Source organism: Pollicipes pollicipes, unplaced genomic scaffold (genome assembly GCF_011947565.3).
Source record: "Pollicipes pollicipes isolate AB1234 unplaced genomic scaffold, Ppol_2.1 Scaffold_5724;HRSCAF=6776_pilon_pilon_pilon, whole genome shotgun sequence".
Taxonomy (NCBI): Eukaryota; Metazoa; Arthropoda; class Thecostraca; order Pollicipedomorpha; family Pollicipedidae; genus Pollicipes; species Pollicipes pollicipes.
Window position 1 is genome coordinate 32,401,721 of NW_023596746.1, and position 22,745 is coordinate 32,424,465.

Sequence of the window (22,745 nt, forward strand, 5' to 3'; positions counted from 1 at the left end):
TGCGGCAGGGAGGGTTCGGTTCAGCCGATACTTAAAAGCTCGCCGCCACCGGCCGGCGTCTTAAGTCCCGGTGGAAGGACTCAGATCAGTTCTCAGTCTCGCCTCCGGCCGTGTCGCACTTGTAACCCCTGGTCGGAGCCGCGCGATGACTGGAGTCGGCTTTTGCTTAGAACGCCCACCGCGTGCACAGGATGCCGAACACGCTCAGCCACGAAATGCAGCGTCGTTTTATCCCGTCTAAATTTAGTCCGTCGACATGACAAGCGCATGCTCCCCGGCTCTGATTGTGCGCAGTTTCCGCTTGTGCTGGGCTGCTGGATAAGCGTTGAGATCTCCTCGCGACGGTCTCCCGCGTGGCGCCAACGGCCGACCGGCGCCGTCTCGCTGGCCGGCCACGTGTACCGGCGCGTGCCCCCGTCGCCCGCGAGCCGCCGTTTCCGCCGCTGAGCGCCGCCTCTGCCGACAGCCCGTCGTTCCTGGAGGACGACCGCAAGCAGCGACGCAAGCGGAGCAGCATCTTCTTCAGGAAGAAGAAGGTACGTGCTGGCGCGCCACGCCAGGCCGGCCAGATGGCCAGGCCGTCGGAGACTGGTCGGCCTCCTGGCGAGGGCTCTCCCACGAGGCGTGGTGTCCGATGATGACCGGCTCCCTCGTCTCTTGCGAGTGTCTTGGTTTACCTGAGGATTTCGGCTGGAGGGTTGAATGCGGCTGCCGAAAGGCTACGCGGCGAATGTGTGAGTACAGACCACCGCATGCAAAGGTGGTTGTCGAATGAAAATGGAAGATTGGTGCCGCGAAAAGCATTACTGTATGGCCGGTGCATTGATGTGCCAAATGACCGCAGCGACAGGCAACGTCGATTGGGTGTCTGGAATGTTTGGCTAGAACTTCACGGTACAAGAAATGGTAGCCTGCGTTGAATACTTCATAGGTCGGCACTGCTGCCAATGGTAGCCAGACCTGGCTGTCCCCTGACGGGTACGCTTACACCTATGCTGGAACGGGCGCGAAATTATGCGTGTAGAAAATGCATATATGCGGATCTGCCATACTCCATTCCTTGTGCACAAGTCTCTGGTCAGGTGATATGGGCGTTGTGGCCATGACCGTGCGTAGCTTCAGCTACTCAAAAGGAGTGATGTCAGTGTTGGGGTTCCGGGCCGAGAAGCCGACAGCCCCTGACTGTGTGACGGCCGTGCGCCTTCTGTGCCGCGGCCGCCGCGGAACGTCCGCTCCGCCGCGGCCCTAAGGAATCGGGGGCCCGCCGCCGCCGTTGGTCCCCGCTGCGCGGCCCCGTGCCGCGGCCGCGCTCGCCGGGCAGTGCGGTGCGGCGGCGCCCGCTGACGGAGACTGGCAGACATGGCGGCGCCCGCTGACGGAGACTGGCAGACATGGCGGCGCCCGCTGACGGAGACTGGCAGACGAGGCGGCGTCCGCTGACGGAGGCTGGCAGACACGGTGGCGTCCGCTGACGGAGACTGGCAGACGAGGCGGCGTCCGCTGACGGAGGCTGGCAGACAAGGCAGCGTCCGCTGACGGAGACTGACAGACATGGCGGCGCCCGCTGACGGAGACTGGCTGACACGGCGGCGTCCGCTGACGGAGACTGGTAGACAAGGCAGCGTCCGCTGACGGAGACTGACAGACACGGTGGCGTCCACCGACGGAGACTGGCAGACACGGCGGCGTCCGCTGACGGAGGCTGGCAGACGAGGCGGCGTCCGCTGACGGAGGCTGGCAGACAAGGCAGCGTCCGCTGACGGAGACTGGCAGACAAGGCAGCGTCCGCTGACGGAGACTGACAGACATGGCGGCGCCCGCTGACGGAGGCTGGCAGACAAGGCAGCGTCCGCTGACGGAGACTGACAGACATGGCGGCGCCCGCTGACGGAGACTGGCAGACACGGCGGCGTCCGCTGACGGAGACTGGCAGACACGGCGGCGTCCGCTGACGGAGACTGGTAGACAAGGCAGCGTCCGCTGACGGAGACTGGCAGACACGGTGGCGTCCACCGACGGAGACTGGCAGACACGGCGGCGTCCGCTGACGGAGGCTGGCAGACACGGCGGTGATGTCGGCAGTGACGACGCCCGTCGAGCCCGCTTGGACGCGGCGGCGAACGCTGGGCTGAACGGGCATCCTCGGCCCATCGGCCGCCTAGTGGTCAAGGGGCAGTGAATGGCGCACGTCCCGCTGGTGGTCTCGGACGCGCCTCGCTGCTGAGAGCGGTTATCGGTGTGCTGTCGCGGTCGTTTTGCAGTCGCGGGCACAATGCGGTGGTGTGTGAGGACCCTGCTTTTTTGACAACGGTTGGCTGGAGGCTTGGAGCCGACTCTGATACGCTTGTCAGCAGAGGCGAGGATTAGCTCGGCCCGAAGCCGATGAATTTGTATTCATTTAGCACTGAATGGCTGCAGATGGAGAGACAACCCCACTCGTCGCTCCCGAAAGTCTGCTGCTTACTCAGCCTCTCCAGGTGCGTGCCGTATTGTTCATTAGGGTCTGACCCTGTCTCTAGCCGTTTCTGAAGTGCTCTTCCATCATTTCTGGAAAGCTACATCCATTCTGATGTAGCGTTTCGCACTGATTCCAAATGTGATTCCCGTTTTTTGCGGTCTCACGCGAAAAAGATGAGTGGACGAGCGGAAAATGTGCATGCAGTGAAACAACCGTCATCATAGATAATTGACGGTGGAAATGACGTGTTATCGCGGTTCTGTGACTGGCCTTAGTCCCGTGTGAATGGCCTTTCTGACCCACCTATAAACGTATTACGTTTGAGCAGGCAGAAATGACAATAGTTTTGAGAGAATGGCTTCTCTGACCCAGCTATAAACGTCTTACGTTGTAGCAGGTAGAGATATGTATAGTTCTGGGAGAATGGCCTCTGACCCACCCATAATGTATGAGGTGTAAACAGGTAGAAACTACGTCAGAGATTCCTGGGGAAAATGCCAGTTATGAAGGTAGGTAGGGTATTGTTTCTGGCGTCAAATCACTCACAGATGCTCGCGTATACCTTAAACAACAATTTTATGCTCTTCCACCGATGCTTGTCGTGTAAGGGCACGAAACGGTGCAACAGATGAACCAGAAAGCTCGAAATGGCCCGTGCAGGACACACTTTGTGCACAGTTTTGTTTTCGCATGAGGATATGTTTGGAATCTGAGCACTCGCATGATCCAAGCCACATTATGTGGCCAAAGCGTAGGGCAACCAGTGACAAAAAGCTGCAATATGTTTGGATGGTTACCGCGGGTGTTCGGGCGTGGCCCGCCATCAAAGAAAGCCGGCCGACGCTCCGAAAGCCGACGCTCCGAAAGCCGACGCTCCGAGCTCGCGGCTGCGCTGGTGGGCGCTCCGCTGCGGCCCTCCGAGCTAGCGGCTGCGCTGGTGGGCGCTCCGCTGAGGTCTTCCGAGCTAGCGGCCGCGCTGATGGGCGCTCCGCTGCGGCCTTCCGAGCTAGCGGCTGCGCTGATGGGCGCTCCGCTGCGACCTTCCGAGCTCGCGGCTGCGCTGGTGGGCGCTCCGCTCACGAGCTGCTGGCGGTGACCAGCGGAGTGTGTGCTAGCGGAGCCCACCACTGCTGGCGGTGACCAGCGGAGTGTGCGCTAGTGGAGCCCACCACTGCTGGCGGTGACCAGCGGAGTATGCGCTAGTGGAGCCCACCACTGCTGGCGGTGACCAGCGGAGTGTGCGCTAGTGGAGCCCACCACTGCTGGCGGTGACCAGCGGAGTGCGCGCTAGTGGAGCCCACCACTGCTGGCGGTGACCAGCGGAGTGCGCGCTAGTGGAGCCCACCACTGCTGGCGGTGACCAGCGGAGTGCGCGCTAGTGGAGCCCACCACTGCTGGCGGTGACCAGCGGAGTGTGCGCTAGTGGAGCCCACCACTGCCGCCGCCACTGATGGGGCCAGCCCTCTCGGCGGAGCGGTAGCCGTGCCCTGCGGCTCTGGCGGACACACTCAGCCGGCGTCAGGTCCCGTTACCCACACCTGGTGTCAGGTCCCACTACCCACACGTGGTGTCAGGTCCCGTTACCCACATCTGACGTGCGCCAGATTGCGCACCGTTCGCCACGGCAGGTCACACCTGCTTGGCACACGGCATCGCACGCGGCTTGGGGCGCCAGCATCAATAACTATTTGACAACGGTCTTTTCCCTCTAGATACAGGAAGCAAATCTCTGACGAACGCTGGGAGGCCGGTGTTACGAGAGGCCCTTTCCGAGGACAAGCCTGACTCCTAGGCTGATGGAATGAGCTGGATGGTTGCGTATTAGGCATGCTATCTTACCACCAAAGCAGCTACTGTCGGGAGTCTTTTTGGCATGTGCCCACTGATGAATAGACCTGAGGCGCCTGGATTCTAACCTGCAACCCCAAACCGAGGCAGGCCAGTCCGCAGACCGCTGTGGGGCAAATGCCCCATTGGATTGCGTTCCGCTGTGAGATGGGTTTGGCCCCGCCTCTGAAGAGGTTGAGTAGTGGCTAGATTGCCTGGCATTCAGTGGGGAAGCAGCCGACCTCTCGTAGAGACGTTACGCACGAAAGCCCGTAATGCGATCCCGAGTGCTCCGAACACCGCCGATGTCTCCCACTTGCGCCGAATGGCCGATCGATGCTAATGCTGTTGGCCGGTGTTAATTACGGCGGCTGGTAACGAGCGACCGAGCGCGGTCCGGCCCGGCATCTCCGGGCCGGTCGGGGGCGCTAGGTGAGGCCGGAGGCCAGTCTCACCTCGCCGGCTCGCGCTGCGGCCTCTCTGTTGCTAAGCCCGCCGGCGGCGCTGGCCGGCCTTGACCTGCGGCGGCCGCGCGCGCCGGCCCTCCAACGGGGATGGCCCCCGCCGCCGGCCGGCGTGTGGTGCCGCCGGAGCGGGTGATTTGATGGCGACTGCCGAGCTTCGGCGGGCACCGGGTCCCGCCGCCTTCGCTGGCAAAAACTGGCCTCATCTACGGTGAAACCCTGCCGGCTGGCGCGTGGTTTTCACGCAGCGGATTACATGGCTCGGTCGTAATAGCGTTCGATGGCGGAGAAGGCGGGCTGTCGCGAAGGCCTCGCGGCTCATCGCGGCCTCCGAGTTTTTCAGGTATTTTTCTTAGGTACTGGGTCCGAATTATTTTACTGGACGGATTTCGGAGACCACACATGGTACATACATAACACACACACACACACATACATAACACATATCGTACACACACATAACAGGCACATGCTAAGATGTGCATGTTGAGTCAGCATGGACTGGTGGCGTCCGTGGCGTCCGTGGCGTTTCGGTTTGCCAGCAAAATTTTTGCAGCGAAAGCCAAACGTGCTGCAATGCTCACCGCGATCTATCCTGCCCTCTGATTTCATCTGACCACTGCATCTACCACCGGTCAGAGGTCATCCCAGTCAGCAGAGGCTAGAGGCGATCTCAGAGGCAAAAAGCGAGTGCCCAAGGCGACGCGAACCCGCCCTGCCTCGGATGGGTGAATCGGAAGGCGAGCGTCGTAACCAACGGAGCTATCGGAGCGGACATGCTGTTTGCGCGTTAGGCGCCGCCGGCCGCTCCGAATACCAGCGCGGTCTGTTGTGTGCGGACGCCCTAAGTATTCGACGTGACCGTCGCCTCCACAGAATTGCTTTGTAGCACAAGGTCGCGATTTGTGTGCAGTTTGACAAGACGAACGGAACGATACACGCTCTGCTGCAGACCATAAGCTAGGTGTTACCACGGATTTATGATTGGATCCGCCAATCCATCCTGAGTCAGCGGCTCACTTTTTTGAACTTACCAAATTCCTCGTTAGCTCTTCACTCACTCACTCACTCACTCACTCACTCACTCACTCACTCACTCGCTCACTCGCTCACTCGCTCACTCGCTCACTCACTCACTCACTCACTCACTCACTCACTCACTCACTCACTCACTCACTCACTCACTCACTCACTCACTCACTCACTCACTCACTCACTCACTCACTCACTCACTCACGCACTCACTCACTCACTAAGCCTCACTCACTCACTCACTCACTCACTCATTCACTCACTCACTCACTCACCACTCACTCACTCACTCACTCACTCACTCACTCACTCACTCACTCACTCACTCACTCACTCACTCCCTCCCTCCTTCATCCCCCACTCGCTCACTCACTCACTCACTCACCCACTCACTCACTCACTCGCGCAGTGTATGTCGTGCGTTCTCCCCTTTCCTCTCTCCCCGGTTCCTCGTATCGCGCGTGTGCTGCTGCTCCCGCCGCTCCCGCCGGCGTCTCATTTCATCAGGGCCGCGGTGGCCGCGAGGCTCTGGCGCGCCGGCGTGAATGGCCGCGCTAGATGAGCAAGCGGCCGCGCGGTGCGCCGGCACGCCCGATGAGACGCACCGCCGCCCTCGTGAGGGCGAGGCGCGCCGCCCGGGGATGATTGTGGCCGCGGGCAGGCGCGCGTCGGCAGCCCGTCGCCCCAGCTGTCGCTAGGCCCGCCGGGCCCGTTCGACGGGGCACAGCGCGCTGGGGTGCCGGCGCTGGGCTGTGGCGCGCGGCTGGCGTCAATTTCGCTGCTCTGTCGCGCACGTCTCCCGACCCTGTGCTCTTCACATGATTAATGTCTAGCTCCTTATTGAAATATATTTCTAGGATTAAGTCACCTCTTCTCATCGTGAGACACTCTCCTGCCGTATCGTTTCGTGCCCACGACCTCAAATTTTCAACTGTACCCACGCCGCACATTGCCTTGTTCGTCCCGTCACCGTCCACTGCTGGTAGGAACTTCTCCCACCCCAACCCAACGACCTCTGACGGGTGCTGTCCCTGTGGCTGCCTCGCGTGCCTGCGGATGCCGTGCCCCGTCTCCCGCTCGTCCCTGACGCACGTCCGGTTCGCAGGACAAGGAGAAGGCCGTTAAGAAGCACTCCCAGTCGCTGACGCTGCTGCAGCGCGGCTCGCAGGCGGTGGCCAGCGGCCGCTGGCTCAACAGCAGCACGCTCACCACGCCCAAGGTGTCGCCGCCGATCGCTGACTTCAGCCGCAAGTGAGTGCCGGCGGAGGATCGGGCCCGCGACGGCGGGTGCGGGTGCGGTTGCGGGCGCGGGTGCAGGCGCGGGTGCGGGCGCGAGTGCGGGTGCCTGCCGCGGATCCTCGGAGGGGAGGCGTCGTTCAGAGGCCGCGTGGTGGTGGCGTGGTGGTGTGCGTGTGAGCTCTGGCTGGGAGGGCGGGTAGCGGGACGTCCGGCGCGCCCGTCCAAGCTTGCAGTTCGCCGCGGTATTGCTGATTCTGTGGGCTGTGCGGCCGGGGCCGGCGCTGGGTGCTCCACGGGGAGCGATGTCTACGGGACCCGGGCGGCGAACACCGCCGCTGCCGGGGGACGGGCGTGGCGGTGAGCCGAGCTGGCCGAAACTCGTGTGCGAGCCCCGCCGTGAGACCCAGCCAAACGGCGCACGTGATGGCTGCGGTCACGCGACCTGACTCAGCCCGGTAGGCGGCAGTATGGAGGGGCGCAGCGCGCTTGCATGGGCCTGGCATGTCGGCGTCGGTGTCTCCTGGTGTCCTGTCCCGGCGGCCGGCCGCGTGACGCTCCGACTGTAGGCCGCGACCGGGCCGGACTCGTCGGCCGGCTCCCTCGCGACGGACGGGTCCGGTTCTTCCGGCACACGTCAGTCGCGCGGGACGGGACCATGCCACCCACCCCTGGGGAGCGGGAGGGGGAGGGGGCCGTCCCTCAGCCGCACTGACTCACTGGATGAGTGGCTCGCCCACCTCCGAGCGGCCGGCGCGTGCCGAGCGGAGCGCTGAACGACTCTCACGTTGCTAGCTGCAGCTCGCCCACGCGTCTGCTGGTGGCCGGCCTTACCGGCGGCCGCAGCCAGTGGCGCCGCGTGGCCGTCAAGCTGGGCGTCAAGTAAGTGGCGGCGGCGCCCGGCCGCCCGCCCGGCCCGACCCGCCTGGCTGGCTGTGTTGCCTGTGGCCGGCCGGCCGGCCGGCCTGCGCCCGCCGGCTCCACCGCGCTGCCGGGGCCCTTGGCGCCGCGCGCTCTCTCTCTCTCGCTGTAGGCCGCCGACCGCGCCGCGCCTTCGGCGGCGGCGCGGTCGACGGCTGCCGCCTGGCACTGCGCATGCGCCCCGGCCGGCCACGTGACCGAGTGTCGCATGCCGCCGGCCCCCGCGCCGCCGACCTGAACTCGGGTCAGCCGCGGCGGCCGCTGAGGTCCCGGTGGCACTCTCCGCCCGACGGATCGTCATGGACACGTAGATGCCCGCTCTGCGGAAGCGGCCTCTCCAGAATTCTCGCTGTTCTGTGGCCTTGTGTTTGGGAGCCTTGCGCCGTAGGTCGGCTGCGCGACGTCCTGCTTACGTGCTGCGTCTCGTTGGTGTTGCTCGTTCACACAATCATATTCGCCTGCATTTCTGTCATTCTCTGATTTTGAGATGTGTCTTGTCTTCGTCCTCATTCGTTGGCTGTCTTCTGTAGCTGGCGTTGACGCGCAGTGACTCACCAATATGTTTGACGTTCATGGCTCCATTGGTGCAGGATTGTTGCTCCTGACACAGCATGTCCGTTTTTGACGCGCCTCTACCGCGTGCTCTGCAGTCCGCTACGTGGATCTCAGGTGGCCTGTGTATAGTATGCCTGTGGCCGGCGCTGATCCGCCGAGTATCGACATCCTTTCTCACGCAAAACGGGAATCACCTTTGTCATTGCCTTGGCCGGCGCGGTCGAATAAGCTCAGAGCGCAGGTCGTATCGACGGCGCGTATCGTTGGCACTGTTTGTGAACCCCTGAATCACTGGCGGCCAAGCGCCACAGCGATTAGATTACGGTGTGTGTGGCGCGTGTGTGTTGTGGTGCTTGCTCGCCACGGCGGTCAAACATGGGGCGAATGCTTTTGTTTCAGTAAGTCGGCATCTGACATGGAGGACCCGCTTCTGTGAGTAAATCAACGGATCATGGCCTGGGAGTCCATATGTTGAAAATGATCGGCTTTCATTGTACCAGGAGGTGCTTGTTAAACGATGTCATCAAGCAAGCATTGGTTATATTGGGGATACCTAATGTTTCGAAGATATGCTCATGGCTAGAAGTGGTCACAAGTTTAAAACGTGGAGTTCTCTCAACACGACAGATGCTTGATTGACAGCGTCGCTTAACCAGCACCTCCTTGTTTCTTAAATACCTATTAGTTCCAGCATGAGAATTCCCAACCCACGATGCCTTGAAACTAGGAACTCAAGCTCTTCCTTGCTTAGATGAAGTGAACCAGCGAACTGGGTTTCGTGATAGCCCCTGTTTAATCCGCCAGCTATCGTCACTTTACACGCGTCTACGTTCTCTTGTCCGCATTCCATCGCTTTAATCGGTGCGACACTGGTCCATGACTCATGCCTACCTCGAGTGCACACGGACGCTTGTGTTGGCTTGTTCTTTCAGTCAGAACTGCTGATGCCCTGCCGTATGGAATGCTTGTGTGGGTTTGTAGCCAGCTCTTCTTTGCGTTTCAGACAATACGATGCGGCCAACTTCGCTGACCCGTTCGACGGTAAGTGCTGCACGGGCCACCGCCACGACGCTCTGTCCGAGAGATGCGTCGGGCAGGTGCGGGACGGTTTGCGCGGCGGAGTTTCTCCACAGCGCCGTATGCCGCGTCTGCGTCGCGCAGCTGTGTCTGGTGACTCCTTACTGAGCTGTCCAACGGAGCTACGCCTCCGATCCGAGCCACCCCGCGGAACTGCGCCTCTGAGCCATCCCGCGGAGCTACCCCTTCGAGCCACCCCGTGGAGCTGCGCCTCCGAGCCACCCCGCGGAGCTACCCCCAAGCCACCCCGCGGACCTGCGCCTCCGAGCCACCCCGCGGAGCTACCCCTCCGAGCCACCCTGCGGAGCTGCGCCTCCGAGCCACGCCTCGTCACCACCCCCCGGAGCTGCGCCTCCGAGCCACCCCGCGGAACTGCGCCTCCGAGCCACACCTCAGCGGCGGGTCCGTCGCGCGACTCTGCCTGGTGTCCGTGAGGCGCACCGCTCCGCCAGCCGCCGCTGTGCCGGCCCATTCGTGGCTCACGGCGGCATGCATCGACCGTCGGCGACGGCGGCGGCGGGCGTGTGTCGAGCGGGTGCCTGTCATTGCCGTGTGCGAGACGGCCGGGCTGGGAGCGGCTGACCTGCAGCCGGGCCCGGCCGGGGGCGCGGGGGCACTGGACGGTGGGGCGCGACGTGGCGAGGGTGGGATGGTGTTTCACCTTGTTAAAGCGGTTGCTGGGTTTTGTACGGCTTGGTTTTGTTGGTGCATGTTTGCTGTTGCATCAGGTCAATCGATGTCCCTCGTCGCGATTGTAGAATGCTTGTCACTCAACGCTCTTCCGTGACAATTATTTATGCAAGCGGCGTTTTGTTCTAACGTTTCCAAGACAACGGCACATTCAGACTGTCGGTATTTCCAACATATCGTCCCATCGCCACAGACCACTGCCTCCCGGGTGATGTGAACCGGGCGCATTCCGATACGCTGACGGGTGTGTGGCCCCCACCGGAGTGTTGCCGTTGACATGTGTCCCTCGTGCGAGGAAGCGTCACGCTCCCACCCGTGAGCGGCGCTGCGCGGACCTTTGACCGACTTCCGTCACTCTTACCTGGCGGGTGGGCAGCACCTGTGCGTCGTTCAGTGCGCAGACTTCGGGTCGCCGCCCGTCTGTCCCGTGACGCCCCGGGCACAGTACTCGGTACTCGCACGCAGCGTCGCCGCGGCGGCCGCCGGCGGTGGCGCCTGGGAGCCCTGCCGTGACGTTTGCGCGCGCCGCTGCACTGGCGGCGCGCCGCGCGAGGAGCAGTGCGTCGCGCGAGGAGCGGCGGGCGCCACCACAGATCGCCAAATGACCGTATTGGAACCATAAACTCCAGACGCGTTTTGTTGCAGGCGTCACTCCCAATGCTTCTAAAAGTCGTCGCGCACACCTGCATGCCGGTTTACGTAACGATTGATCGACAACACGCGGGCTCATTGATCGCAGTCTCCTGATGATTCGCTAATTGCATTAAGCCTGGGACGCCGTCTGGGGATTGATGTGTTTCGCCGGATGCCTCGGCACTCCCAGATTAGCCCAGCCAAATATCAGAGTGTGGTGACCTTTCCTTGAGCGTGCATTGCCATGACCACAAAGCCCCGCCTACGGCCAATAACCACCCCCGCTGCTCTGAGTTGGTGGAAGTTGCGTCCGACTGCCGATGCCAGCGGTGCCGACCCATGCAGACCGCGCTGTGGGGTCGGCTCCGTCCCCGTTTGACATCGCCTTTGTCCGGCCGCCGCCGGCGCGGAGCCGCCGCGCCACCTGTCGCACCCTGACCGCGAAATCGGGCGCATTTGTGTGCTCCGGCGTCCGGCGTCGGCGCTGTGCGGCGCGCAGCTTCTTGACGCCGCTCGTGGATCACGCGGCGCAAAAACGTCCCGCCGGGCGTGCTGCCGGGGCTGGCCTGTGTCGACGCTTGTCTAGACACGCCGTCCAGCGCCGGCCGACCGCGCGCTGCCCAGCAGAACTGCCGCGCGCTGCTGACCGCCCGGTTCTGGATGTCGTTTGAGACGAGGGGGTGCTGCGGCGACGCGGTCGGCAACTGCGGGTGGAGTCGTTGGACCGTGCCACCGCGTACCCGCAAGCAAACCGTGCCGTTTTGTGTTGCGTTCGGTCCATTTTCCGTGGAGCGTCCGTCACTTGTTTGTCGTGTGTCGGCCATGTGTTAAGTGTCGTCTCTCTCATGTGGCGGACTGTGACGGGCCGCCCCCCCCCCCCCTTTAGCGTGGATGCATGTCACTGACGCGGTCCCACTTTGGCCTGTCACTTGTTCGGCGCGTTTGTGAGATATCGGTCAAGTCTGTGCCATCCGTCAGCAACGCTGTGCCGCCTGTCGGCTAGTGACCGTGGGCGCCGCGTGTTGGTCGTTCTGGCCTATCTCAGTCGTGCGTTCCGTGTTCGCTGCGTATGAGTCGCGTTCAGCGCGCCTGAGCCGTTCGGGCCCGGCCGCGCGCGCCGCTTCTCTGACCGCCGGTGCCGCCGTACCCGCAGCGCCCGTGATGTCGCTCGGCGACTCGGTCGACGACCCGGACCTCAAGCTGCTGGACGAGGAGTCGGAGGCGTGGAGCGGCTCGGTCGACCGCAAGGTTAGCAGCGCGCGGCCGAGCGGCGGCACGCGGCACGAGCGCTGCCGGCCGCGGCGGTGACTCCTGGCCAACCCGCTGGAGCCGGCCGGCGCGTGCCCTGGGACGCGGAGTGTGTGACGTCATTGCCCCCGCCGGTGTCGCGTGCGCACGTGGTGGTGTCGGTCGTCGTTGCGCGAAACACGCCCATTCGTAAACGAGAGCGAGAGAGCGAGCGAAAAACGGCAGGGCGAAGTCGTGGCACGCGCTCATCGGCGGAGCGAGGGTAATGGGCGAGAGAAATCTGTCGAACGAGCACGAAGACAAACCCGTGCGAGTATTTCTCCTTGGTGCGGGCGCCGTGGCCCCAAACTCGCGCCTTCGCGTGCTGGTGCATCCCGCGCGCCGAGAGGAGTCGTCGGGAGCCCAGACGGCCGTCGTCGAGCCGACGCGCCGCCGCCCTTGGGCTGTCTTGGTGTCTCGGCGGCTGGGCGGACGCGGCGGCCCTCCGCTCGGCACCGTCGCCCGGTGGCCACCGCCGGACGGCCGGCGCCCCGCGCCCGCCGAGCGTCGGTCGTTGCCAGAATGGGCAACCGCGGCCCGCTCAGCCGGCCGGCTTTGTGTAAGTGGCGGGCGACGGCAGGACGCCGCTGTGAGCGACGCCTGGGGCGGGGCGGGGCCGGCGCGCCGCCCGACTTGAGGAGCCGCCGGTCGCCGCGCTCCGAGCCGGCCTGGGGCGGTAGGCGGGCGGGCGCCGACCGCCACACCCCGTCATGGACGCTAACCTCCTGCCAAAGCTGGCTCTCCCTTGATTGGGGATGGTGGAGAGATACGGAAGCCGCTGACAGGCCGTGAGTTGGGGCGGTCAATCCCCTCGCTTGGCTAGAGCAGTAGCTATTCTGATGAGTGTTTCAGTTTCCAATATATCCGTTGAAAATCCAGTCCGGAAATGTAAATGTGACTCCCCAGCTAAAGGTCAGCAGAAGTGACCCATAGCTGCAGGCTACCAGTTTCCGGTTGGCTGTCTGGCATGGTGAGGCTGACTCCCGCCAGCAGGTGACGGTCCGCCTCGCGCGGCCGGCCACGGCTGAGCCTGCGATGTGAAGACCAACAGCGAGTCGCCAGTCCGAATTAATGAGCTGTGCTCAACCACTTTCTTGCCACTTTACCTTCAAACGGCACGTCGCCACCGCCAACAGATATGCCGCACCCGAGCGGCAGACCTACCCGGCGGGACCCGAATCCTGATCTGCAGCGACTGAAAGGTCGCCGCAACTCGCTATGAGCTGGCTTCCCCGGGAGCCGGAGGGATGGGATGCGTTGGAGGTCGAGCCCGGTGTGCGGACCAGAGGGCCGCCTGTCACCCAACACCGGCCGCCCGTCGGGCCGCCGGTGCTGCATCCTTGCAGCCGAGTCAGACGGCACGGAGCCCGGGGGCCGCGGAGTATGGCGGGGAGCGCGGAGTCCCGGCGGAGACCGGGGAGTACTGACGGGGACCGTGGAGTACCGGCGGCTGCCGCGGAATCCCGCCTGTGACTGAGGAGACCCGACGGGGACCGTGGAGTCCTGGCGGGGAGTGCGGAGTCCCGACGGGGACCGCGGAGTCCCGGCGGGGACCACGGAATCCCGGCGGGGACGAGAATCCCGGCGGGGACCGTGGAGTACCGGCGGGACCGCGGAATCCCGTCGGAAAATGCGGAGTCCTGGTGGGGAGTGAGGAGACCCGACGGGGACCGTGGAGTACCGGTGGTCTCGGAGCGCTGAGGTTATGATAACTGGGAATCCAGAAAACAACACTCGTGTTCACGTGTTCTAGTGAATCTGGGGGTGTTCAAGTGCTAAAAGTATAGCTATCTGACTTAAATCTGTGAGTATGCTAGTGGTGATGTTACTACATCGGGCACAAGAAGTTCGCCGTTGTCTAGGCCGTCCTCCGTGTCCATTCTGATTCGACTCAAAGCCATTGCGCCACGCGCCACACTTGTTCCCCCCTGTCTACCACTCCTGCTAGCCCTGTCCAGTAAACCCATTGGTGGACAGACACGAGCTAACTGAGTGTTCTGCTCGACGCGGGCTCATTCTGAGCACGTCAGCGGGCTGACGAGCGGCGGCCGCCGTGCTGACCGCCGCCCCGTTGCAGATCCTGAAAGGGCTCACCGAGAAGCAGATCAAGCGCCAGGAGCACGTGTACGAGTTCGTGATGACCGAGAAGCACCACTGCGTCACGCTCAAAGTCATGCAATGGGTGAGTGCCCGCTGGACCCAGGGGCGAGAGTGAGTGCCCTTTGATTATGCCGGATTGGTGGGACGATTGGGGTATCTGGTACTTTGCAGCCTGTCTCATGTCCTGTTTCCGAATTCTCTTTGGCACCTGTTAACTATCGTATTACCTACCTATTTGATCTTGTTGACAAGGTCTGAATTGAATGTCAACATCGTGACCTCTCTCGTAATCTGTCGTTCGCAAACAACCACATTCGCGGAAGGACGGAATATCGCATCTAACGATAGGCTGCAAAGCTCAGAGCAGATTGGCCAGTAGGTAAATTGGATATATCGTGGTGACGCGTGAGGGCGCCTTGGGATAGACTGGATACATTGGGGTGAAACGCGAGAAGGGCATGGCGTCTGTTCTGCTGCAGCGAAGCTCCGCGGGTGGATGGGGGAGGGGGGGGGGGGGGGGCGGAAGTCATCGATCACCACCACGTCTAGCGTTGCCGGGGGCATCTGCATAGCCGGCGTCGGCGGCCTGCGGACACAGCCACCGCCGGCCGGGCCCGACCGGTGGCGCCGCGGCCGGCCGGCGCCAACGGCTGGGCCCCACGGGCGGCGGAGGCGGCGGTGTTGTGACTCCCTCGGGAACCTCCACACTGGCCGCAGTAGGCCCAGCACCGGCCCCGCGAGGGACGCAGTGCGGCGCACTGACGTGCCGAGCTGGCCGCCGCGCTGTCCTGTCGCTGGGCGGTCGAGGCGGCCGGCGGGACGGCAGCGCCTCGGCGGCACATGACGTGACGTGACGTGACGCGCCGTGACGCACCCCCCCCCCCCGCGCCGGCCAGCCGCGTAACCCATCGGCCGTGGCGCAGGTGTTCGCCGAGGGCATGCGGAAGGAGCTGGGCTACACGCCGGAGATGATCGGCCGCCTCTTCCCGCGGCTCGACGACCTCATCCAGGTGCACATGACGTTCCTGCGCCACCTGCGCGAGCGGCAGCGCCGCAGCCTGTACGTCGAGCAGTTCGGCGACCTCCTGCTGCAGGACTTCGGCGGCGAGATCGGCGATCAGATGCGCGACTGCTACGGCGAGTTCTGCTCCAAGCACACCGAGAGCGTGGCGCTCTACAAGGACATGCTGAAGGCGGACCGTAGGTGGGTGAGCGGCTTCCGGGGGAGGGGTGCGGTGTTTTGGCGTGAGGTGCCGCGGGGGGGGGGGGGGGGGGGGGGGCGGGACGGCCGGTCTGACCGCTTCAGCGGCACATCGGCGTGGTCAACAGTCCCAGTGGGAGGGAGGCCTGTGAGGCCTGGGAGTGTACTGTACAATTCACGGTGACTGGTGGGTCATCGCCCTTTATGCGTGTGGGTTCGCTGCGCGTTGGCACAGCCTTTCGCGGCTGACTGGTGCATCGGCGGCTTCGTCGCGGTGCGTGGCGGCGTCCCCCCTGTGTGCGTGATGTGGCACTGTGTGGCAGTGTGGCTGACGCGGCGGGCTGCGCTTGGCCAGGTTCCAGGAGTTCATCCGGCGCTGCAGCCTGCACCCGCTGCTGAAGAAGAAGGGCGTGCCCGAGTGTATCCTGTTCGTGACCCACCGAGTCACCAAGTACCCGCTGCTGATCGAGCCGCTCATCAAGACCAGCCGCGACCAGGAGCAGGAGATCACCAACCTGACCAAGGCCCTGCAGCTGGTCAAGGTGAGCCGCGAGCGGTCGGAGCGAGGCCCCTTGAACCGTCAGGGCCGGGCACCAACCTGGCGAGGCCTCGCAGCTGGTCAAGGTGAGTCGCGAGCGGCCGGAGCGAGGCCCCTTGGACCGCCAGGGCCGGGCACCAGCCTGGCGAGGCCTCGCAGCTGGTCAAGGTGAGTCGCGAGCGGTCGGAGCGAGGCCCCTTGGACCGTCAGGGCCGGGCACCAGCCTGGCGAGGCCTCGCAGCTGGTCAAGGTGAGTCGCGAGCGGCCGGAGCGAGGCCTCTTGGACCGTCAGGGCCGGGAACCAGCCTGGCGAGGCCTCGCAGCTGGTCAAGGTGAGTCGCGAGCGGCCGGAGCGAGGCCTCTTGGACCGTCAGGGCCGGGAACCAGCCTGGCGAGGCCTCGCAGCTGGTCAAGGTGAGTCGCGAGCGGCCGGAGCGAGGCCCCTTGGACCGTCAGGGCCGGGCACCAGCCTGGCGAGGTCAGGTATCGCAGCTGGTCAAGGTGAGGTCACCAGCGTGGCCCAGCCCCCACCGCTGAGTGCACAAGATTTCATGGTGAACGGGTTTGCCGGCCTGGTCAGTGTCTCGGAGTTGGAGGAAGCGTCTACGCCCTCAGACTGTTGGAGTGCGTGATGGACGACGGGACCGCGGGGTGGTCGGGTCCGCGCGGCTGCCGGCTTTATGTGCCGTTGTCACTGACATCTGTCGCGCCCCAGCCCGGGCGTGAATTTCACGCCGGGATGCGCTGCCGCATGCCCTCCTACCACATTTCACCGGGGCGCCTCGTTCGCGGTGCGTTATGGTCCAATTGGGGCGCGCCGCCGCTGTCCATTACAGGACGGCCGTCATCGGCCGACGGCGAATAGCCGGCAGCCGATGGTGCGCGCCGAGCCATTATTTAATCAGCGGTCATCAGTATTCCGTGCCTGCCCGTCCATTGTGCGCGCCGCTACGACGCTTGGACGGCCCGTCACGGGCAGCCGAGATCTGTCGGGGACGCTTTCCTCCAGCCCCCCCCCCCCGCCCCACCAGCGGCTGTCTAGCCGGGCTGCTCCCCCCCCCCGCGGCGCGAGGCGTCCGGCCGGCGGCTGTCAGCGGACGGGCCGCGCGGTCGGTCGGTCCGCCCCCGGCGGCCTGTCTCGGAACCGGCGGCGGCGACAGTCGGGGGCCCGCTGGGGTCCGGACATCGACCGGCGGCCCCCGGCGGCCGGCCGGCGGCAGCTCGGGTCTGGCGGGGCCAGCAGCACCGCGGGCGGCGTCCGGGGGGCACGTGGTTCCGGCAGCTGTCTGCCGCGGTGGACGCCAGCAGGCCCACGGCCCGCGAGCCGGCCTCCCCGGTGCCGAAGACGGACGCGCGCCGCCGCGTCAATGGCTTTTTGTGATCAGTTAGAACCACCCCGGCGGTGTAATTACAAAGACTGTAGCCTGTTTGGAAGCACGTGCTCAGGACATATTGCGTGTCCCGGTCACCGCGCTTACAGTCCCGTCAGCGCTCGCTGATTCGACGCGTCCCCGTCCGCAGGAGATCCTAGTGGACGTCAATGCTCAGGTGGCCGAGAAGCAGAAGGAGGCACGCCTGCTGGAGATATACAACAAGATCGACGCTAAGTCCACCGCCTTCTACAAGGGCAAGAAATTCAAGAAGTCGGATCTGCTCAGTGGCAATCGAGTGCTCATGTAAGCGCAGAAGGGCACCCTTCGTGGTCAGTGTTAAGCGCTTGGCCTATTGCACGGTACTTTGGAACATTCGTTTTGTTGTTTCTATCCCTTTTGCTCTTTTGGTCGTTTTCATTGACATCTATCGGGTTGTTATGATTTTTTTCAAACCGACGTCGCGATGCGCGTTTTCTCCGGAAATGCCATGTGAACGCTGAGTATTTTCCTCCCTTGCTTTTGGTGCCCCAGATGTTGCCGCCCGTCCCTGTATTTTCGTCTGTCTACACGCTCCCAAGTGCGGCCAGAATTCCGTAGGGTTCAGAATTCGGCGAGTGCTAACCCTGTTATCGTTTTCCGTTGCATTTGGCACGCGTCGCCGTCGGCGAGAGCGGCGCAGTCTTAATCTGACGTGCGAGTTTTCCCAAACAATCCCGAATCCCGTGAGATGGCTGGATGGGGCGGCGGTCCCCCTCGCTGCAGCTCGTGCTGACGCCGACGCGGCCGGCCGTCGACGAGCCGCTGTCGAGAGAGGCTCGTCCGACGTCCATCTGGGGGTGCGGCGTGTCCGCCGGCCGGACGCCGGGCTCGGACCGGACCGGCGCCGGGGGGCGCGCCCTGGCCGTGTTTCCCCGGCCGTGGTCAGCTGACCTCCGAGCGCCGCCGGCCGCCGGCCGCAGGCGGCGGACGTCCCGGCAGCCGTGCCGCTCGGGGCGGCGGGAGCGGCGGCTGGCGGCAGTGCCGGCCGTTCTCTCGCCCGGACCGCGGCGGGCGACACACTGCGTCCGGCCGGCCGCGACCCGGCCCCCGGCTCCCGGCGGACACCTGTTGCGCCAGTCGGCGCCGCCGCCTGCCGCCGCCGTCCACCGTCTGGCAGCAGCAGGGGCGGTGTGTTACGCGTGGCGGCCCCGCTGGGGGACCGCCGGGACCTTTCTCGCAGGCGGCAGGGCCGGACAGGAGCGATCTGTCCCCAGCCGGCGTCTGGCGGTGCCGGGGGCGTCCGCTCGCTCCGAGGCGACGCCGCCCTCTTGTCGACTGGCTGGAGCCTTTTATGAACGTATTACGTTGCTGCGGGGCTGGTCCAAGGAGGAGCTTGCTAGAGCGGTAGCAATGATGGTCGCAGTCGTAGTTGCCGGGCGTCCCGCCCTCGCAGAAATATCGAAAACGGAATGGTTAAGCTCGTGCAATCGTTTCAAGCTATCGTCCCGTCACGCTCGAGCGAGTCGGCTGCGGCCGCCGAGACGGCGGGCCAAATCTCGCCGGCAGGTCGAGCGCCGTGCGGTCTGGGCGAAGTGGCAGTCGCGGCGCGGTCTGTGCGACGGGCGTCGTCAGCCGGCCATTACGGGACCGTTACGCTCCGGACGCCGGGGTGATAATGGCCATCGACCCGGGGGTCGGGCGGTGTATGTCGTGTTGGTACTGGGCGCCTCGGCTGGGCGGGGGGCGTGGTGACGCCTGCTGCTGCCGGCGCGGGGACGCGTGCCGGCCGCGGCGCGCGCAGTAGGGAAGGGCAGAAGGGGGAGGGGGGGGGGGGGGGGCTCTGCTGCGTCGGCTGTCTTGGGCGAGCCCCCACCCCCCTGATTGGAGTACATGCCTGTTCGGTTGACCCTGTTGCTGTAACTGCTGTAAGTGGCTGTCGTTCAGGTACGAGTCTGGTCGATTCGAGACTAGCTGTGCCCCAATTTGTAGATCCCTTTCACAGCCAAATGATAAAATGAACGGAGCAGAATTTGTAAACTGAGTAATGTCTTCATCCGTCCATTGTATTTTAGCAAAGTATTGGCTTAGTGGATGTAATGTCGTCTCGCCCTAGGTTAAATCAAATCAGTGCGGTTTATTTATTCATGCATTCGCCATGAAAATGGAAATTGGCCGGATATGGCGTCTGCATGGCGTTCCGAGAAATGAATGTTTTGAATCACCTATAGTGGCGACGGTTACGGTGGTCGGTTGTCGACTTATGGTGCATATGAAACTACCACTTTTGCAGATTGGGATAGCGTTTGGGTAAGGCTGGGAAGCCCATCCAATTTGAGGAGTATAGACTGGGAGAAGCGTGGAAGCTTCATGGCTTTTTAGCCGCATGTCGCCACGAAACATGAATCCACTCTCAGTTTAAACGGACCCTCACACATGTGTGAGAGTGGTGCGTACTGTACGCTCAGATTCGTGTGGATGCCTGACATCCGCATGCTATTGGCGTGAATCCCTCTGAACCCGGCCTTTTAGCGACACACGCTGGTACACGCTGATCCACCCTTGCCACAGTGCGGCGTCGTTACAAGTCGCCAGCGTTGTTGTTCATGCTGTGTTTTATGACACGTCTGGGTCGTCTGTGGAGACACGATAACATTTTCACCATCCCCTTACTCTGCGCCATAACACAAGGCTTGTGGTTTTACACACACGTGCCCTGGTCTCACCTTTGCCATGTCGGCATATAGACGGCACTTTGTGTTGTGTGTGTGTGTGTGTGTGTGTGTGTGTATGTGTGTGGGAAGGGGGGGATGGAGGCGGCAGTGATTAGGCCACCTGGTCAATCTTGTGTAGACCGCAGGAACATGGTCTGTTTTTTTCAAATTTGAAGCATGCAGTGGGCTACAGTGGGCAGCTGCTTCCTCCCCCTCCCCGTCTCATCTCCTCACCTATGGACATATCCTCATGACATATGGCGTCCGGCTGCCGCTGTCTATGGACATGTCCCCATGACACGTGGCGTCCGGCCGCCGCTGTCTATGGACATGTCTCCCATGACATGTGGCGGTCCGGCCGCCGCTGTCTTTGTACATGTCCCCATGACACGTGGCGTCCGGCCGCCGCTGTCTGTGGACATGTCCCCATGACATGTGGCGTCCGGCCGCCGCCGTCTGATCCCCGCTGCCGGACTGGAAGGCCGAGCTCCGCGGCGAGGTCCCGTGCGGAGATGTGTGGGCGGCTGCTGAGGGACCGCGGCGTGACCGGTGTCGCGGCCCTGTCGGGTGGGCGGCTGCTGGGGGACCGCGGCGTGACCGGTGTCGCGGCCCTGCCGGGTGGGCGGCTGCTGTGGGACCGCGGCGTGACCGGTGTCGCGGCCCTGTCGGGTGGGAGGCTGCTGGGGGACCGCGGCGTGACCGGTGTCGCGGCCCTGTCGGCAGGTTCGAGGGAAGCGCGGCGCTGATGCAGGCGCGCGGCCGGCCGCTGCTCGTGCAGGTGATCGTCATGTCCGACGTCGTCTTCTTCCTGCAGGAGAGCAATCAGAAGTACCACTTCGTCTCGCAGGAGGGCAAGGTGAGCTGACGCTGCGGACTGTCGTGCGCTGCAGCGCGGCATGTGGACGGTGTTGGGAGCGCCGGGACTCCCGCACGCGGTGGACGGGTCTCTTGGAACGGATGCTGCTGTTTGTTTCCGCGCAGCTACTCTCCCGTCCGGAAACGAAATGCGAGCTGGAAAGTTTCTGGTGAGAAATCTAATCTGTCATAACTTCTTCACGCCAATGCCCGCGCTTTTGGCATTGGGGCTGAAGTTTTGTTTTGAGGTACTTTCCAGGATATTGCTTGCTGACGCTGTCATGCTGAATCCCGAGCGTCTTATGTTGGATTTATCTCATACGAACTAATTCGACATGCACTTCCCAAGTCCGGCCCGCGTCGTGTTTTGATTTCAACGCCAGCCGACGGCGACCGCCAGACTGTGGGTCTATTTTCGGCCGGTCTGGAGTGACAGCGGCCAGTCCAGAGGAGGGCTGGCGCTGTCTCGCCGAGCGGGGGTCTGTGGCTGGACGTGCTCACTGGCCGTGACCTCTGACGAGCACGTGTCAGCGGCGGCGGGCGCCTGTCTGCCGCCGCTGACGCCGGCCGGCCAGGCGGACGGCCGGCGCCACCGGCCCGTCTCGGTCGGCAGTCTCGGTCTTTGTGATCCCCGTGGCCGCTCCGTCGTGCGATGTCTGCTGCGGATGCCGTCAGCATCGGCTCGTGGCATGCTGCCAGGCGTGTGTTGATTGTGGGCAGCTCTGGCGCCTCCCATCTGTCATGGTTGCTGTAATTTGCATGCAAAGTGTCGACCGAGTCGTGTCCTGCTGGGACGTTCGGATGGAGCACCCCGCTGAGCATGACTACGGCATCCGGGTCGCCTGGGTCACAGCAGAATTTCGCTCTCGTCCGCGGGCTTGACGTGCGGAGGGATCTGTATTTTGTCGTGCATGACCGTGACAAGGGATGTCATACCAAGTCACCCCAACAGCATGTCACTCCTCCCATGTGGTAAAGGCGCTGGCGCGTTTTGTGGCGCTCTAACGCGCGGCTTGCCACGTGCGTCCTCCGCAGTCGAAAGTTCGACGCTCTTTTCGACGACTACGAACACACGTGACATTTGCCGTCGGGTGGCGCTGATGTATGCCGTCTGTTTGTACTGGCATTCCTGACATGTTGACCCCGCTGTCTGCTGAGGCTGACTACCTTGTCTGCTGGCGCTGACCAGCGTTCTCGGCCGGTGCTGACCGCTGGCGCCGTCACCAGGCGGGAGTGGTGTCGCTGCAGCGGCTGCTGGTGCGCGACAAGGCCGGTGGCGATAGTCGCGGCATATACCTGATCTCCAACCTGAACGAGCCCGGCATGTACGAGATGGACTGCACCATGCCACGCGACAAGCGCATCTGGATGGAGTCCATCAGGTGCGTGCGGCAGTCTGGGCCGGCGGGCTGAGGCTGGGCGTCTCTTCGACTGCGGAGAGTGTGATGACGATACCGGGTCGGGGCTGTCGGGGCTGACGCGGAAGGCAGCACTCGGTGTGGATGAACAGATATCAGGAAAGGGGAGAGAGAGAGAGAGAGAGAGAGAGAGAGAGAGAGAGAAGAGAGAGAGAGAGAGAGAGAGAGAGAGAGAGAGAGAGAGAGAGAGAGAGAGAGAGAGAGAGAGGAGAGAGAGAGAGAGAGAGAGAGAGAGAGAGAGAGAGAGAGAGAGAGAGAGATAGAGAGAGAGAGAGAGAGAGAGAGAGAGAGAGAGAGAGAGAGAGAGAGAGAGAGAGAGAGAAGCGAAGAGAGAGAGAGAGAGAGAGAGAGAGAGAGAGAGAGAGAGAGAGAGAGAGAGAGAGAGAGAGA

At 63.4% G+C, this 22,745-nt stretch overlaps 1 protein-coding gene across 1 annotated transcript in view; it reads left to right on the top strand.

Annotated features, from left to right (window-relative positions):
* The window catches only part of cyst (rho guanine nucleotide exchange factor 18 cysts), a gene marked incomplete in the record, with an annotated part of 78,536 nt that overhangs the window by 53,721 nt on the left and 2,070 nt on the right, over positions 1–22,745 (top strand). Inside the window, 11 exon segments of the mRNA XM_037226405.1 lie at positions 467–536; positions 6,887–7,032; positions 8,893–8,925; positions 9,497–9,534; positions 12,047–12,141; positions 14,258–14,362; positions 15,204–15,484; positions 15,837–16,023; positions 17,541–17,695; positions 20,806–20,938; positions 22,165–22,319. Coding sequence (XP_037082300.1) covers positions 467–536; positions 6,887–7,032; positions 8,893–8,925; positions 9,497–9,534; positions 12,047–12,141; positions 14,258–14,362; positions 15,204–15,484; positions 15,837–16,023; positions 17,541–17,695; positions 20,806–20,938; positions 22,165–22,319 — 1,398 coding nt within the window.